This window comes from Mya arenaria, chromosome 9 (assembly GCF_026914265.1).
Source record: "Mya arenaria isolate MELC-2E11 chromosome 9, ASM2691426v1".
NCBI classification, from domain to species: Eukaryota; Metazoa; Mollusca; class Bivalvia; order Myida; family Myidae; genus Mya; species Mya arenaria.
In genome coordinates, this window is record NC_069130.1 from 42,162,849 (window position 1) to 42,177,269 (window position 14,421).

General features: G+C 40.0%; 1 protein-coding gene across 3 annotated transcripts in view; it reads right to left on the reverse strand.

Moving 5' to 3' along the window:
- The window catches only part of LOC128245488 (neprilysin-4-like), a 44,294-nt gene that overhangs the window by 16,776 nt on the left and 13,097 nt on the right, over positions 1-14,421 (reverse strand). For 2 of the 3 annotated variants that reach the window (XM_052963673.1, XM_052963671.1), the window contains exons 2-7: positions 13,416-13,466; positions 7,130-7,266; positions 5,982-6,014; positions 5,377-5,538; positions 1,161-1,244; positions 425-639 (exon numbers count right to left, since the gene is read on the reverse strand). In XM_052963673.1, the coding sequence (XP_052819633.1) occupies positions 425-639; positions 1,161-1,244; positions 5,377-5,538; positions 5,982-6,014; positions 7,130-7,266; positions 13,416-13,466 (682 nt within the window). Of the gene's footprint in view, positions 1-424; positions 640-1,160; positions 1,245-5,376; positions 5,539-5,981; positions 6,015-7,129; positions 7,267-8,196; positions 8,859-13,415; positions 13,467-14,421 lie in introns of those variants that run through there. The other variant, XM_052963672.1, reaches the window with a different exon arrangement.

Consider the following 14,421-nt stretch of genomic DNA (forward strand, 5'->3'; position numbering starts at 1 on the left):
GGGACTTAACCGTTCAATAACTGGCACAGGGATTTACAACGTTATTCACTTATACCACACGTTAGTTAGCGAACGCTGCCTTTGATAACATGGTACAAAACAGACACGTTTTCTTTTTTCCTCTCATGCAAACTATTTTATCATTGTTCATTGTACAGATATCTTGTTGTAGTGTTGTGGAGAGTAATTTCCATGTCATTCTTTGTATGTTATGTGTATCAATTGTTCGTCATTCCATTTTTTTTATTGCATTTTGTTTGTTAACTCTGTATGCCTGTTATAGGCCATGAGTATTTTAATAAAAGTTCAAAGTTCAAGTTCAACCACTGCCCTCGAGATGAAATTATACTATTGCGCGGGCGTACAATTGCAATAAGTCGCGCTGTAGGTAAAGACTCTATTATTTATACATGCTTATACGTACATAAATGATATTGTTCTCGGAGTCCTTTACATCAGACGAGACGTAAATATCAATCAGCGGATTGTTGTTGTACTTCCGGAGCGCCCGCAGGAGAGTGGTAAGGTTGAAACTATCGTCGCTGTAGCCCCCACCTTCCAAATCGCCCAGGACCGGCCACCCACCAAGTTCTTGGAGCAGCGGGTAGGACACGTTTATGCTCTTACGTTCTATTTCCTCTGAATTTAAAAAAACCAAAACGTTTTAAGCTAATACAGTGGCTGATGATCGTCAAGTTACCAAGTTGGTGCGGTAGTGCGTAGGCGATGATGAGGTGCTTTAAGGCCTGGTTTAATGAATTTTTGGCATGATAATCCCCTGTTGTGCATCTCCTGCTTATTGCACTGATGTCACAGTAGGGGCCAATTTCCTGTTGACATGTATGTGTTTACAGAGGTTGTGTTAAATTCACGTTTTTTTTCGTTTTTTGTGGGGGGGAGGGGTCACTTATAGAAGGATTGAACTAGTTATATTTTTTATGTATGTTGAATAAACAAAGATTGTAAAGTTTAACTAACTGCTTCCGGCCAAGTATCGGCCCTCCCATTCGGAGCTCCTCGACCATTTTTATCAAAAACAGCCTCGGATGTATGCTGGTACATCAGTAGATGTAGTTCGTTATTTTCTGAATTATATTATTAATAAAATGTAGTGTTTTAGTTTGTATTTGTAGATCTCATTATTATTATTATTTACGTACCTGTATTAACACAGCCGGCGTACATATCCTGGGCTTTTCCAACCCCTTCTACCGTTTTGTACTTTTCACCATCCTCTAGGAGGTCTGAAACGGGAAAATAGAGGTTGGTGACGGTTGGTTGGTTGGTTGAGGTTGGTTGGTTGGTCGGTCTGTTAGTTTGTTGGTCGATTGGTTGAGGTTGATTGGTTGGTTGAAGTTGATTGATTGCTTAGTGGGGGTAGTTTGAAATGGTGGATTGGTCGGTTATCTTGCTAGGGATGGAGTCTTTTGGTTGATTGGTTAGTTGATTAGCTGGTTAGTGGGTTGGTTGATTGATTGGTTGGTTTGTTGGTCGGTTGTTTTAGGTTGATTGTTTTGTTGGTTGGTTGGTTGGTTAGTGTGTTGGATTTGGTTGAATTGTTAATTGGTTGGAGTTGGTAGGTACGTTAGCTGGTTAGAGACGGTGGATTGTTTGTTTGAGTGCTTTCTTAATTGGTTTATGTTGGAAGGTTAGAAGTTTGGTTAGAGTTGGTAAGAGTTGGATGGTTGTTGGTTGGGTCTTGTGGGTGTGATTGTGTTGGTGCTCGGGTGGACAATTTATCAGCCTGGTGAGTAGGACGATTCTAATACACAGTCTCTCTGGTCGGCAGTGTGGTCAATTATTCCCTCTAGTTAGTCGGTAGATCGGTAATTTGTCGATTAGGTGAACAGTTCTTTGATCGGTCTATCGGCAATATCTAATATGTCTGTCCGAGGATTGGTCCGAAAGTCGCCGATGGTAATAAGTCGGTCTGGTTGGTCGGATAACCGACCAGTCAAAACGTCAGGTCATTAGTCAGTCGGTCTGATTGGGCGGTTGATCGGCAATTTGTCGATTTGGCGATTAATTCTTTGATCGGTCGATCTTCAATATCTAGTATATCTGCCCGATGATGAGTCCGTTAGTATGCTGTCGCCGATGCTTCTTGGGCAGGGCGGTAGGTCGCCGATGCTGTTTGGTCAGATTGCAGGTCTGTTCGATAATCGGTCGTTCTGATTTGTCGGCTGACCAGACAGTCAGTAGGTCTAGTCATTAGTCGGTTGTTGACCGGCCAGTCAGTAGGTATGTTCATGAGTCGATTGGTAACCGCCCAGTTAGTAGGTCTAGTCATCAGTCGGTTGTTGACCGGGCAGTCAGTAGGTCTATTCATTAGTCGGTTGGTGACCGCACAGACAGTAGGTATGTTCATAAGTCGATTGGTGACCACCCAGATAGTAGGACTAGTCCTAAGTCGGTTGATGACCGCCCAAGTCAGTAGGTCTAGTCAGTAGTAGGTTGCTGATCGGCCAGTCAGTAGGTCAAGTCATTAGCCGCTTGGTGACCGCCAAGAAAGTTGGTATGTTCATGAGTTGATTTGTGACCGCCCAGTTAGTAGGTCTAGTCATAAGCCGGTCGATGACCGCAAAGTCAGTAGGTCTAGTCATTGGTCGATTGCTGACCGGCCAGTCAGTAGGTCTAGTCATTAGCCGGTTGGTGACCACCCAGTCAGTAGGTCTCGTTTAGTCGTATGTTGACCGCCCAGTGAGTAGGTCAAGTCATTAGCCGGTTGGTGACCGCCCAGTCAGTAGGTCTGGTCATTAGTCGGTCGGTGACCGGCCAGTCAGTAGGTCTTGTCATGATTCGGTCGTTGACCGGCCAGTCAGTAGTTCTAGTCATTCGTCGGTTGGTGACCGGCCAGTCAGCAGGTCTAGTCACGAGTAGGTTGTTGACCAGCCAGTCAGTAGTTCTAGTCATTAGTCGGTTGTTGACCGGCCTGTCAGTAGGTCTAGTCATAAGTCGGTTGTTGACTGGCCAGTCAGTAGGTCTAGTCATGAGTCGGTCGGTGACTACCCAGGTAGTAGGTCTAGTCATAAGTCGGTTGTTGACCGGCCAGTCAGTAGGTCTAGTCATAAGTCGGTTGTTGACTTGCCAGTCAGTAGGTCTAGTCATTAGTCGGTTGGTGACTACTCAGTCAGTAGGTCTAGTCATGAGTCGGTCGGTGACTACCCAGTCGGTAGGTCTAGTAATGAGTCGGTCGGTGACTACCCAGTCAGTAGGTCTAGTCATTAGTCGGTTGTTGACCGGCCTGTCAGTAGGTCTAGTCATTAGTCGGTTGTTGACCGGCCTGTCAGTAGGTCTAGTCATAAGTCGGTTGTTGACCGGCCTGTCAGTAGATCTAGTCATAAGTCGGTTGTTGACCGGCCTGTCAGTAGGTCTAGTCATAAGTCGGTTGTTGAATGGCCAGTCAGTAGGTCTATCATTAGTCGGTTGTTGACCGGCCTGTCAGTAGGTCTAGTCATAAGTCGGTTGTTGACCGGCCTGTCAGTAGGTCTAGTCATAAGTCGGTTGTTGACTGGCCAGTCAGTAGGTCTAGTCATTAGTCGGTCGGTGACCGGTCAGTCAGTAGGTCTAGTCATTAGTTTGTCGGTGACCGGCCAGTCAGTAGATCTAGTCATGAATCGGTCGGTGACTACCCAGTCAGCAGGTCTAGTCATAAATCGGTTGTTGACCGGCCTGTCAGTAGGTCTAGTCATTAGTCGGTCGGTGACCGGCTAGTCAGTAGGTCTAGTCATGAGTCGGTCGATGACCGGCCAGTCAGCAGGTCTAGTCATGAGTCGGTCGGTGACTACCCAATCAGTAGGGATAGTCATGAGTCGGTCGGTGACTACCCAGTCAGCAGGTCTAGTCATGAGTCGGTCGGTGACTTCCTAGTCAGGATGTCTAGTTATGAGTCGGTCGGTGACTACCCAGTCAGTAGGTCTAGTCATGAATCGGTCGGTGACTACCCAGTCGGTAGGTCCAGTCATGAGTTGGTCGGTGACTACCCAGTCAGTAGGTCCAGTCATAAGTCGGTTGTTGACCGGCCAGTCAGTAGGTCTAGTCATAAGTCGGTTGTTGACCGGCCAGTCAGTAGGTCTAGTCATTAGTCGGTCGGTGACCGGCTAGTCAGTAGGTCTAGTCATTATTCGGTCGGTGACCGGCTAGTCAGTAGGTCTAGTCATGAGTCGGTCGATGACCGGCCAGTCAGCAGGTCCAGTCATGAGTCGGTCGGTGACTACCCAGTCAGCAGGTCCAGTCATGAGTCGGTCGGTGACTACCCAGTCAGCAGGTCCAGTCATGAGTCGGTTGGTGACTTCCTATTCAGTAGGTCTAGTCATGTGTCGGTCGGTGACTACCCAGTCAGTAGGTCTAGTCATGAGTCGGTCGGTGACTACCCAGTCCGTAGGTCTAGTCATGAGTCGGTCGGTGACTACCCAGTCAGTAAGTCCAGTCATGAGTAGGTCGGTGACTACCCAGTCAGCAGGTCTAGTCATGAGTCGGTCGGTGACTACCCAGTCAGTAAGTCCAGTCATGAGTCGGTCGGTGACTACCCAGTCAGCATGTCTAGTCATGAGTCGGTCGGTGACTACCCAGTCAGTAGGTCCAGTCATGAGTTGGTCGGTGACTACCCAGTCAGTAGGTCTTGTCATGAGTCGGTCGTTGATTACCCAGTCGGTAGGTCCAGTCATGAGTCGGTCGGTGACTACCCAGTCGGTAGGTCCAGTCATGAGTCGGTCGGTGACTACCCAGTCGGTAGGTCTAGTCATGAGTCGGTCGGTGACTACCCAGTCGGTAGGTCTAGTCATGAGTCGGTCGGTGACTACCCAGTCAGTAGGTCCAGTCATGAGTCGGTCGGTGACTACCCAGTCAGTAGGTCCAGTCATGAGTCGGTCGGTGACTACCCAGTCGGTAGGTCTAGTCATGAGTCGGTCGGTGACTACCCAGTCAGTTAGTCTAGTCATGAGTCGGTCGGTGACTACCCAGTCGGTAGGTCTAGTTATGAGTCGGTCGGTGACTACCCAGTCGGTAGGTCTAATCATGAGTTGGTCGGTGACTACCCAGTCGGTAGGTCCAGTCATGAGTCGGTCGGTGACTTCTTAGTCGGTAGGTCCAGTCATGAGTCGGTCGGTGACTACCGCGTCAGCAGGTCTAGTTATCAGTCGGTTGGAGACCGGCCAGTCAGTAGGTAAAGTCATTAGTTGGTCGGTTTGGTTGGATGGCGCTTCGGTCTAATTTGTCGGTTGATGAATTAATAAATTTCTTACTGTGGTGTTAGTTATTCACATATTTTGCCTATAAACCTTATCGGACTTTACTCTTTTGTGCGAAAACCAAACTACATTAAGTTACGTTATTGAATATCGATCGTCAATATTCCCATCACAACCATAATCTCACATTTGTTGATGACCTGTACGTTGTCACGCAGCACCCCGAAAACATTTTGGCTGGATTTATCCTCGGGTATCACGTGCTTCCGTTTCCACGCGCCGCATGAGTACATGTAGAAATTGTCGCACGGGTCCACGCTCGTGTCGATGTTCTCCAGGACACGTGCGGCTGGAGATAGATTAGTTAGTTTTTTTATAGTAAAAAAGAACAGGTGCCGTATCTATAAAGCATCAAAGTAAGTATTTTCGACTTAGTGAAAGTTTCGTAATTTTTAAAAAACGATTATTTTAAAAACATATACCTTCTATTTGTCATAAAATTTATTCATATGCATATATTATTTAGTCCATTTTTTGCTTATTTTCAAATTTTTGGTAAACAAACATTGCTAGGTTTCTTTAAATTAAAAAAGAGGCATTTTTAATTAAAGATGCTTCATGAATTTACCCCAGTTATTTCTAGTTGCATCATACGCAGATTTTATACAAAATGAACATTACATTTTACATATAAAAGTAACACTAATATCATATTACTCGTATTACATATTAATGATTAAGACTAAACTTAAGAAATGAAATAAATTTGTTCAGGTATCACACAATACGAACCTGCTTGGGCGCAGTCGGCGGTCTGGCATATTTCTGAAATATGATAGTACAGTTGATTTATAAATGTATGCATGTTCTAAATCTACTTTTGTATAAAATTTATTAGTTAATATATTACCACACAAGTACATACTATTTGTATTTGCCACCATTGTGCACTTTATGCCTCATGGGTCTACGACCTCCTGGTTTATTATAAATAAAACTTGAAACTTGAAACTCGTCTTGTTTTACAAACGTAATAGCGAGGTTGCGAAATACTATTTGTACGGGTATGTGTACTTGTTGTTAAGTTGTTGAGTGCTACGTCATCCAGGTATGTGTACTTGTTGTTAAGTTGTTGAGTGCTACGTCATCCAGGTATGTGTACTTGTTGTTAAGTTGTTGAGTGCTACGTCATCCAGGTATGTGTACATTGTACAAGATAAAAATGTTGATATGAACAAAGGCCATTCACGTACACCAGAGTAATAATGCTTTGAGATTTAGATTTGTCGAACCTCTGATAAATGAGAATGGCAAAAGCGAGTGGAACGACATGTTTGCCAAAAGTCCGTAAACAAGTAAAGATACATTTGGAAAACAACCTTGAAAATCAAATACAACTTTTACACGTACAGTCGAAGCCCGTTGGCTCTAACTCGATTGACTCGAAAAATTCGTTGGCTCGAACTAGATGTACAGGACCGACTTCTTAAAACTAAAGGTAAACATTCCCGCTTGGCTCGAATTTTCAGAAACTCGAGGTATTTTCGCTGGTCCATGGGAGTTCAAGCGAACGGGGTTGGACTGTACGTGTAACTATATGTACAAGTACACGTACACATCGTGTTTTGTTGTCTTTCTCATATTTACAGATGGCACAAACTACAACTCTCTTTATTTTTAATATTTTTTTTAAGTTTCCATGGAATCAGAATATTATCCTCGTACACCAGAGTGATGCTTTGCGTTAGGTTTATTATTATCAAACCTCTGATGAATGCGAATGAATATTATAAGCGTCCCTGCATTTGCAATTACTGTTGTTTTCATTGTTGTTAAATGGCTTTACGGCTGCGAGATTTGGGTTCCGACGCAAAACAATGCATGTTGTAAATCTTATCTACATCCTATATGTACGCAGAAAGATGAAAATGTCAAGATACCTGGTCCCGTGTCGTCCTCTGCATTCGCCACAATACCCAGTGCAATAGCTAGCCCTATTACTGCCGCGAACAGTAAGATCACGAGCAAAATTAGTCCCTTTTGTTTTCTTGCTCTTCCGCCGTTCTTTGAGCCAAACCTGAAATATGCAATACATATTTTTAATAATAGAAACATTAGTACTAAAGCGCCGCTGAGCCAACATCACAGCTCGTTGTTGTTGTTGTTTTTTGTTGTTGTTGTTGTTGATGTTGCTGTTTTTTATGTTTTTGTTGTTGTTGTTGTTGTTGTTGTTGTTGTTTATTTTGTTCCAGTCGAACAAGGGGCACAAATTTACAATCCATCTAAAGTTATGAGGATGCAGTGAGCAACAGGGAAAATAATGTTAAACGCCTGCAGAGAGATAATTTTAGCAAGGGAGAAAGTTAAAAGTATGGGAGAGAGAATTAGGGGAATTTTAAAGCGAGAAAGGTGAAATGCTGTTTAGTTAGCGATGGAATGGAAGGGTGGTCAGCATCATGCACAACGCGTGCATGAAACCTCGGTCCCAAAATTATGTTTAAATGGTGAACGTAAGAACGCATTCATAATTATTTATATATTGTTTTTCAATATTTTCAAACCTACAGTAGCAAATAAAAACGTTATAATATCTTTTGTTCGGCTCTTTTATAATTATCAATATAATAATCTTTCAAATATTTTGCTCAAAATTGCTGCCAGACTAATCTTGGATTAAAATAATCCGGCATAGTTCGGGCAAAAGCTCCTGCCATGAGTTCAGCACACATGATTGCGGCGAACGTTTGCTGTTGGTATCCCCACGTGCAGTTCCAACGTGCAGTGTATGCGCTGCGTTGAAATGGGGACACAAAACAAAACTGTTTGCTTACATTAGGGTTAACGCTTGTCCTACTGAACGCATTACGTGACTTTACGTTAGTGAACGCAATACACGAGAAATGTTTTTATATTTAGGATGAGCGTGTTTTGTTTAAAAATCAACTAACTGACGTTAAAATAAAGCTTTTAATTTTAAAAAGTCCAATGTCCATACTAGTGCACTTACCCATTTAAGTTTCCGTTCTGTATTCCATTGACGACCACCTCGCCATTAGCTTTTGAACGTTTCTCATTTATTTGATCACTCATATTACGAATTGTTTCTCACCCACACATATTATAAAACATATTATCCCTGATTTTTCCACTGATTGTTATAGTTTCTCCAAAGCTACTATTAGTTGCTCCGCATTTTTACGAAAATTTGCGGCATTTTGATTATAATGTATTTTTCATATTAATATCACAAAATAGATTTTTTAACTTTTGTAGTTCTTTAATTAATATTCACTATTTTTTATACAAATTCACATTTATATCACTCTGTATACGAAAACACAATCGTGGCTGCTACTGAGAACTTGTAAAGAACACAAACAAATGCTATAAAACTATACAATTCTATAAGCTTACTGTTATGACTTGAACGTTATTAAAGTCAAATGTATGTCCTAAAACTGTGCTTATCAGTAAATTAAAAAAAACAAATTCGTCACAACGAACTACGAACTCTTCGATAATCCACCGCGTTTAATTATTCCTAATTGAACCAAACCAAATCTTCTTCCAAAAAGAAAAGAATGGCTTAGCGAAACGGAACACCCGAAACTCCCTCGAACCCGAGGGGGTGAAGGCGAAAAGGATCTACCTAATTCTATATTTCAAGGCAACTAACTTGTTTTCGATTTCACCCGTCTAACTTTTGAATTGTTTTGAAACCCAACCCCTTTGTCTGAAGTGACCCCTATCCTGATGACTTTAACATGAATCTCGGGTAATTAGGAAGCGCATTTATGTTATCTTCCAATGTCTCAGGTGTGGGCTGAATCAACAGTCTGCAATAGTCATTGCCGCTAGTAAAACAATAAAACCACAGGATTCTGGCTGTTTGATGGCTTGATGATCTATTACATTAAGAGACTCGAACTCACGTGACTATTTATCTGTATTGTAAACAGTCGTAACTCGATATGTCGAACTCTGTTATCTCGATGTTTTGGACATGTCGAACTTTTTTCGATTGTTTTCGTTTAAGTATATACATTTTGTATTTTAGTTATATATCGAATGTTCGTTATCTCGAAGTATTTACCGACGGTCCCAAAATCTTCGACATAGCGAGTTTGGATATTAATCATAATTATTCCGTATTGCAAATGCACTGGCACATGATTTCCAACTGATTTTTTTTTGTTTTGTAATAAAACAATCGTATAATCTCAAAGTAAAAAAATTACGATGCCATAAATGTAAAAAATATTGATTTTTTTTTGTTTATTCACTTCATACTGTTCATATTATTAATGATTTCGCACATTTGTGGCATCGTAATTTTTACTTTGAAATTAAACGATTTTCTTTTTATTTAAAAACAACAACAACATAATTTCAGTTTGAGATCCGGTTGCCGATGGAAACAAGTATGATAATGCAATAATTGAAATTGTCAGTATAGTCTATAGTTCAGGTTTAACTAATAAAATGAATTTATTCCAAAGGAGCGACAGCGACAGCTTGAATGCGTCTGTTTATTTTTAAATACATGAACTTAAACAAACTTATTGTTTATCGTTGAAATTTGGGTAAATTGATCATTAAAGACATTTATGACGTCACGGTAACAGTTTATAAATCGACTCAGTTAAGTACACGCATTCGGAACTCCTCGGCCATTTTATCGACGGTTTACATACTCAAAAAGTGGTACGTTTAAGTCCGCTGCAAATAGATCGCGTAGTTATCTTATTTAGAAGTTAAACTTCATGACTTAACTCTTGGGAATCTTAATTAATTTAAACTGAGATCAATAAATACAACTCTTCAATACTACATTTAATTAATGATATTATTCAAAAATTTACGAACTACTTAAACTGTGATGTACCGGCATACATCCGAGGTTGTTTTTGAAAAAAATGGCCGAGGAGCTCCGAATGAAGTACACGAATAACCAAAAATGATTGCAAGAAATATTCAGCTCTGATTGCTCGTTCAAAAGCGATAAACTACAAATGTACTTTAATTCACCATCTTAAAAGTATATTTTCTTGTTTGATATAATCATTTGCCTTTTAACACTGAAATTGTTTGTCAATTTTGTATTTTAAATACATCACCAGAAGTAAGGTCGGGCGTATTTGTTTATTTTCATGAGTGGTATATTATTTTACAGCTCTTGCGCACTGGAGACGTCTGTTTATACGTATGTAGTGCTTTATAACGCCATAAATGGATAGTCAAGTACATCTTGAATATATTGTAAGCCCAGATAAACTGTCTTATATGGCATATTCAGAGCATAACATCGCTTTAAGTTTATTTTGAATTCAATTTTTAGGTACCGACCCAGAAAAGGATAAAGAATTTTGACTGGTGACCCTATGTTGTTTTGGTAGTTTTATTTTAAATGGTTATACAGTCGAACCCCGTTGGCTCGAACTCCTAGAAACCGGCGAAAATACCTCGAGCCTCGGAATATTCGAGCCAATCGTGAATTCTTACCATCAGTATAAAGAAATGAGTCCTTAACATCTAGTTCGAGCCAACAATGAGCTCGAGTCAAACGATTTCGAAGCATTGCGTCATCAGGCATCATATTAAACATAATTGCTAAGAAGCTATAAGAGAACAAATCTTATTTGTTGGTCGGACTCCTTCAAGTCAGAGTATCTCCGAACTGTAACCCCTCGGCCATAAACCTTCTTAACACCCTCGGATGAGTATGGACGGTTTAGAATGCCAGAGGTCTTTACATTTAACTACGCTGGTTGTAGATCGCGTAATAATTTTAACTTAGCCGTTAAGCCTAAGAATTTTACTCTTTGGAATTTAATTATTCATGCAATAAGACACTTCAATGACAATCAATTTCAACCTAGTAAAAAAAAAAACACTTTAAAACATTGGAATTAATTAAAATTACTATTATTAATTTTACGCACTACTTTCACTAATGCAACAGCTACTTCTGAGGCTCGTCGTATGGCGGAAATTGCCGAGGTGTTCCGATTGAATAATTTCAACCTTCATAAAATATCCATCTTGAAGCAACTTCAATGCTAGTTGTAAAAGAACACAATGCCACACACCTGGTTATATTATCGTTGTATTTGTTTTGTTTCGTTTTTTTTTCCTTTTATTTGAAGTTTTGAATCCTTACGAATTCCACGCGCATTTTTAAAACGACTTTATTTTACAAAAAAAAAATATTCCAATGTTCATGAGCACTACTATATAGTTCTAACCGAAGGTTCACTGCGGTCATTTTGGTTCAGACCTTGGGAAACGAAAACATTTTTTAAAAGGTTAATAATGACGGATTGACCATTTCGGGGGATTACCCATTTAATTCACATTCTTTTTTCGGCGTAATTGCTGCATCGCGCATGGTTTACGGAGAGTAATCCTGGATGAAAAAACATCTGTTGTTTTTTGCCTAAAAAGAACAAAACATTTTTCGATTTTGTGCATGTTTTATACCACCGTCTCTTGTGCATTGAACACACTCTATCATTTATCCTGACTTCATAAATGCGCAAATTTCTTTATGATGATTATACCTCTTGTCTAAAGAACATATAGTTAAAACGCCAGGACAATATTTTCGACTATCACCCCACACTCTGCCACACTGCACTAGACGAAAAATTATAAAATACGTCAAAAATGCACCATTTCGGACTAGAAATTGTTAAAAATTTCTTCGGGGAGGACCACTGAACGCCCCTGCGAACACTTCAAACCCAAACAATTTCGTTTCTGAAGGAGGGGAGCAAATAAAAGGGTACGCCCCTTATGTACGCCCCCTCTAACGGCGAATCCTGGATCCACCCCTGCACTGTTACCCTCTGACGTTATGAAATTCACTCAAGGCTACAAATACGTTGCCGTATTGGATTTTATGTGAAAAAATGATTGATTACACGGGCATTGTAACCTTAAAAGACACTTAGTAATATACATTTACTTCTATATATTGTATGAAATTGACTGTACGCGTCGATTACGGGATTTACTGATAGTATTTTATTTAAAGTCTGTATCACCTGAGCGCTTTGTTTACCAGCCTATAATTGTTGCAAAAATGACAGCAAGATTTGCAGCTGGCAATGAAAATAAATTATTGACATAAGAAACATCAAACGATTCAGTTAATACAAGGGGGATTCTATGTAGGGGTGTTTCTCTGTTTCTCGGGGAAGAAAATAAATGATACAGTTTTTGTTCGGTATAATAAAACAGGATTTGATTGCATTGAGCGCCTCTGTCGACAGTATTTACCTCAGGCTGATATTATGCACTGTCACCCTCAAGGCAGTAGCCAATAGTAAGATAATGTTAGGTCGTTTTTGTTGGTAAGAAACTGGTTTTGGTTCAATATTGCTTTCTCGAGCTAAGTACATGTATTTGTTTCATATGGCAGTGTCAAATAAAATGAAAACCAGTTTTATCCATTGTTTTTACGAAAACCGATGGTTGTTGAAACTATCGAAATCCCCTCAGGAGGCGGTTTCGTCGGTTCGTTCCATCCGTAAACTAGCCCACTTTGACAAAACAACATGGCGGACAGTGACCCACCACTATATAGTAACAGCAGGCAAACGACCATCTGCGGTATCATTGTTTTGATTATTAGCTAGATGCAGAAGCTCCGTCACGTTATTACGTTACAAAAGCTATACACAAAATCATGCATTTGTTACGTCAAGCAAAGCTTTCGAAGTCGGATTCAAAAGCGCCGAAACCCTTGAAACTTAAACTAAAACTAGTTTGGAATCAACAAAAATGCCCTTAATGAAAGAGTGACTCTATTCGGTTCATTGTTATGTTTTAGATGTGGTATGTATGTTTGTAATTCGTGTCGGAAAAAAGCTCATTGAGTTAATGCTTCTTGTTAACAAATACACGACTTTATATAAAGATTATGATCTTGTAACCTAAGCTATCAGCTTTTGTCACAATCGAAACACAAGGAAAAAGTATGAACTAAAACGAAGTGCTTTCTTATATGCAGTTAAAACTCGCTATGTCGAAGTCGTTATGACCTCATGATTTTTTTTCGAGATAACGAATATTCGATATAACCGGAATATAACAAGTGTATATGTAAAACAAAAATGAATCCAAAAAATCGACACAATTAGAATATCGAGATAACACAGTTCGACATAGCGGGTTTCGACTGTAATTTAAAAAAAAACTTCTATATAAAAATGTTCTACGAACGTTATCTGGTTTGTAAAAGCGGTGTAGTTGTCCCCCGCACCACCTCCATGTCTGAAAAAAAACACAGACATAATAATATACAGGTACGGTTTCAATTAGGTAATAAATAGGCGGATCAAGGTTTTCACGTTAGTGAAAGGGACGAAACTTGAGGCGTGCTTCCACTCCTCTGAAACGAACACAATAGCCTGTAAAAAGACTCGCTCAGGGTTTTCTAAAATGCAGTTTATTTGTATGACGAAATAAAGTGAGGCAAATAATTACAAGTGTTAAAACTAAGATACCCAAAGCTGGAAATCTTCAGCAAATGTTGATATTTGCTTAAATATCGTCTTTGAAGACTACAATTTTCATTAGCGTTAAGCGTTAGCTTTGATTTATTCGTTGTTGCGTGAAAGGTTGATTGACATTATCACGTGATGTTATCAATGTAATGTTAAAATATCAAAATATTCATCCATATACAAAAGCTGGAATTCTTCAGCAAATGTTGATTTTGTTTTTGCTCAAATATCGTCTTTAAAGACCGCAATTTTCATTAGCCTTTATAACGGCTTTGAGCGATTTGTCGTTGCGAGAAAGGTTGATTGACGGAATCACGTGATGTTATCAATTTAATGTTAAAATGCCAAAATATCCATTACTTTTTTTATAAGTGCTGGGCTTGGTTTTGTCGGCGGGGGGGGGGGGGGTCGGGGAAGTAACCGGAGTACCTTAAGAAAACCAACTTGTCCAGCTAAGTCATACAGACCAAAATCACAACCGACCGGGCCGTGAATCGAATCTAGGACATATGTGAGTAAACAAATAATAAGCGGACTCGCTTTACGCCAAGTCAACCAAAACGTCTTGATTTTATGAATGGTTTGAATGCAGTTCTTTAATGTTAGGTAAGAAACCTGATGCGAACTAAATATTGAGAAGTGTGCACACACAATATGAATACAGTATTCATCATCTGTTTTAATAAATTTATAAATGTATTATCGTCGATTAACGACGGGTA